The sequence below is a fragment of the Chanos chanos genome, chromosome 6 (assembly GCF_902362185.1).
Source record: "Chanos chanos chromosome 6, fChaCha1.1, whole genome shotgun sequence".
Taxonomy (NCBI): domain Eukaryota; kingdom Metazoa; phylum Chordata; class Actinopteri; order Gonorynchiformes; family Chanidae; genus Chanos; species Chanos chanos.
This window is the reverse complement of record NC_044500.1, coordinates 45,854,558-45,859,029: the sequence shown is the minus strand read 5'-3', so window position 1 is coordinate 45,859,029 and position 4,472 is coordinate 45,854,558. Positions and strand designations below refer to the sequence as shown.

At 47.5% G+C, this 4,472-nt stretch overlaps 1 protein-coding gene across 1 annotated transcript in view; it reads right to left on the bottom strand.

Moving 5' to 3' along the window:
* Window positions 1-481: 481 nt before the first annotated feature.
* The window catches only part of kcnb1 (potassium voltage-gated channel, Shab-related subfamily, member 1), a 24,185-nt gene continuing 20,194 nt past the window's right edge, over window positions 482-4,472 (bottom strand). The window contains exon 2 of the mRNA XM_030777148.1: window positions 482-2,398. Within this exon, the coding sequence (XP_030633008.1) occupies window positions 482-2,398 (1,917 nt within the window). The remainder of the gene's footprint in view (window positions 2,399-4,472) is intronic.

Genomic DNA, 4,472 nt, shown 5'->3' with positions numbered 1-4,472 from the left:
GCTCTGGACAGTGGCTAGCTGAGAGGGGCAGTGAACATCCCCAGGGTTATAGAGTACTTCTGTCCAGTCTGAACCAGTTTACATCTGAAACTGACCCAGCTCATGACCTCTAACCTATACCAAACGGGGTCTGTCGATGGCCAGATCTGCACCGGCTCACTTCACCAATACGCCATACCTGCTGTGGACTGCACACTCACCGACCACTGGTTTTTCATACAAAGGAGGGAAAAAGGCGGGAAGAGGCGTGGGCAGTGAAGTATCGTTAAGTCTCACTGAGGTCCTGTTCTGTCACATGGCTTCCGTCCTCCAGAATAAACCCTGAAGAAAAGCCCCTAAAATCCGCTTGCCTGCGTGGAGTCTGAAAGTGACACCGCGATGTGTCTCTAACTCTTTTTCTCCTCCGTGTCTCTGCTGTCCCTGGCTTTGACCCCCTCCCGTACTCAGAATCCTCACACGGTGGCTGACTCACTCCTCCACCTCAGAGGTTCTCGTTATAAGTATTGGAGCGGCCTCTGTCCCCTTTAGACCTGCGTGAGGCATCTACTGTCACGTGGTTCTCATTACTGCCCCCCGGTGGAAACAAGCAGTTTTGTCCGAGAAGTCTCTGTGCAGCATCCAAGTGGTTGATGCCACCCTGAAAACCACTGTTGAGTCGAGGTTTGGCGCTGTGACCACCGAGGAGGCGTTCCGATGGGCAGGACTCACGCAGGTGCTCCTCATCATCTGTGTCAGCATCGATGTACTTGCTGATCGACGCATCGTGGAAGGTGAAGACGTTTGGAGTTGGCAGTGCCAAACCCTCTGGTGTCCTGGGTGGAGTCCTACTGCTGGCTGTGGTGTAGACGGACACTTCAGGACTGAGGAGGGAACGGTCGGAGAGAGCGGAGATCTCTGAAAGAGGTCCGCCACCAGCTGGGCTCGTTTCGCTACATCCGTGGTGGTTAACCTTGACAGAGTGTGTTTTATGCGAGTTCCCATATGGTCGAGAGATATCACTGTCAACGGGCTTTGCGGCAGAACATGGTGGAGTTAGCATAGGCTCGTGTTCCATGGTGGTCTGTAAGCTGGGGTTGGCACTAACCCTGCCAGATAGGCCTGGACCAGGACTGTGTGAAAAGCGAGAAGCATCTGGATGGGAAAGGCTCCCTGCTGGACTGTAAGGGAAGCGCAGATTCTCCTGGAAGTCTGTAGCACAACTGATGTAACTGTCAATGCTGGACAGACTCTTCATGTCTACCACGCCATCCCTTCCCCCAAGTATTGGATCGGCGCCTTGTCCCGGCAAGGCACCCAGTTCAATCTCATCCCTCCTGTGCCCTGCTCGGGATGAGATCCTCTCTTTGGTGTTGAGGTTGGGCTGGGACTGCGTCTTTGCCATCTGGTTGTACATCTCTTCCAACTTCTGAACGTTGAGTCTCTGAGGGCTGGAGGCCCGGGCCTTGCTCGGGGAACCCTGTTCCGGGTTGAAGGACCGGTTGGAACTGGTCTCAGAGGTCGCCCGCTTGGATGACCACTTCCAGCGGCTGGGTGAAAGGTGGTTGTCCTGGGACTTATCTCCTCGTTCCATCACCACCACGTCCAGGAGCTCTGCGCCACGAGAAAAGGCCTCCCTAACGTTCATTGACACTATGCTGCCGTTCCTCTTCGCTCTCTCCAGGGCCTCTCGACGTTTGATGGCTTTCTCCTGCCTCTTCTGCTCCTTATAGAACTCAGAAAAGTTGTTGACAATGATAGGGATGGGCAAAGCAATCACTAGAACTCCAGCTATGCAGCAGAGGCCTCCTACTATCTTACCGAGCAGCGTCTTTGGGTAAATGTCCCCGTACCCCACGGTTGTCATGGTAATGGTGGCCCACCAAAAGGATGCCGGGATGCTTTTGAACTTAGTGTCCTCCTCATCCTTCTCGGCGAAGAACACCAGACTGGAGAAGATCATGATCCCCATGGCTAAAAAGAGGATGAGGAGGCCGAGCTCGTTGTAACTCCGCCGCAGCGTGAAACCCAGCGACTGCAGCCCCGTGGAGTGACGTGCCAGTTTGAGAATCCTGAGTATGCGCATGATCCGGAATATCTGCACTACTCGACGTACGTTCTGGAACTGCAGCACGCTTTTGTTGGATTCCGTCAAGAAGATGGTGACGTAGTACGGCAGAATGGCTAAGAGGTCGATGACGTTGAGCGGACCTTTGAAAAACTTCCACTTGTTTGGTGAAGAGAGAAATCGCAGCAGATACTCCATTGTAAACCAGGCAATGCATACTGCTTCTATGTGGGCTAACTGAGGGTTGTCCGTACTCTGGCCAAACTCGTCGGTATCCTGTAGCTCTGGCAGCGTGTTCAGAGACAGGGCGATGGTGGACAGCACAATGAACAGGATAGAGATGATGGCCAGGATCTGTAAAGAGGGCAAAGCAACACTGTTAGTTTGTGGGGGGGGGGGAACAGTTTCAAGTAAGACCAAAACCTCATAAAGTCCTGTAAAACTTCACGACGTATTCATTAACGCTTGACAGGTGTTGTACTCTGCACTTAACGCAGGCTTTTGCCGTAGCCACAATCAAACTCAACGAATCTAGCTTATCCCATCCTCAGTCCAGTTTGCCAAGAAAAACTGGGTGGAGGTGGTGATTTATAAGTGATGCAGCTTTGCAAATGAGATAGACTTCTGTCTGAGAAAAGAGCAAAGAGGAATAGTTCAGCGGGTTCACCCCACAGAAAAGAATACAAGAAGAGGAAGAGAGGTCAAAGAATCAGAGAAAAAATGCACAGATCACAGGGCAATTATCTGATTTCTTCTAACAGCGTCTCTGAAAGCATCAACAACAGCACAGCCTTATTTGAACTTACTTTGAATGCATCTTTTCAACGCTCGGAAGCAGCAGGTGTAGAGATAGCTAGATGTGAATTCTAACACTGTCACCCTATTCCTGCTAACAAGTGCATGCTAACTAAATGTAGCTCGGTGTTAACACTGGAGCTAGGAGTACCGTTCGAATCTCTATGAGGTAAATTTCTGCAGTCTCAGGCTACTTTCTCACTGCAGGCAATTCACTTTTCTTTTTTTTTTTCCCCAAAGATATGATTTTTTTTGTAGTCTAACTCTTCATATTCATTTTTGAGAGAGTGAACCATATCCAGTCGCAGTGTGAACTGATCGCCATCCACAAACGGTCCACATGCACCGATGAAGAACGACAAAAAGATCCGTGACTTAGCAACGATAATTATGGAAGCTATCGACAAGGCTGGTCGAACACTTATCTGTAATACCAACTGTAATGAAGGCTGGCTGCATATTCATCGCAATGACTGACTCAGAAGGAAAGAAAAGAGCAAAAGTCACGACTATAGACAGCACTTTGTTCATCGTATGTGACCTCTCTGCCCTCTGGGTTAGTTGCAGAGTTATGGTACTGCTAACCTGCTGTGTGGAGAGAATCACTGGAGCCACATTATATGTTTAACACGGCCTCCTGACGGCATGTGTTCGGCGTTTGGATTTTTGTATCACGAGCTAATGTGGCCCACATTGGAACTGGAAAGATGCAATTCAATTTCTTTTTTTTTCTTTTTTACTTCATATTGTTAAACACATGCTTCTCACGTGGTGTTTACACCAAAATGTTAATTTACACTGTACTGCTAACTATAAACTTCTGTTTTCATAAGAGTAGAACAAAAAGTTAATGGATTGTCAGATTACAATGACATTATGGAGGCAGTCATGGACTCAAACCACTGTATTAGCCTGCATAGTTTAAATATTAAACACATTATGTTACCTGAGTTCTACAAGCTGTTTAATTATGATGTGACAAAAAAAAAATACCTACAGTGGAAGCTAATTCAGAACTCCTCAAGGTGCAATGTCAAATTTAAATTATTCTCCTTTTAATTGGCCGCCTAAATGCTAGGGGCTCACACAAAGGTTCTGATGTTCCTGCCATAGCAGGTAGAACAGGTGTGACAGTCCAACCCATTTCAGCATGCACCTGAGACCACAGCGTATCCATGGCAACAGATCCCCACACATGGAGCCTCATTCTGAGGTTGTCAGTATTTATATGGGTCAGAGATAGAAACGGGGAAAAAAGAGAGAGAGAGAGAGGGCAAGTACGAAGGAGACACAAATAGATAGAAGGGAAGAGAGAGAGAATAAAGAGAGAAGGCAAGAGCTCCAAAAATGGGTTAACGCATGACTACAAGAACTGAAAACAAATACAAATTGCAAGTTTCCTTTTTTTTAAAAAAAATTTTGCTGCACTTTGTGGTGTATTGCTCCACCAGGGGGCATTTCAGTTACTAAGCAACGACAGAATGATAGATATCCATCTTCGATTAACGTTGATTACTGTGTCAAAAAAAACCCTTGCTGATCTAAGAAACAATGCATTAAAATTCAGCCCTCACACTTTTTTTTATGAGGGAATTCATACGTATATTGTAACAGATATGACAGATCATTCTAG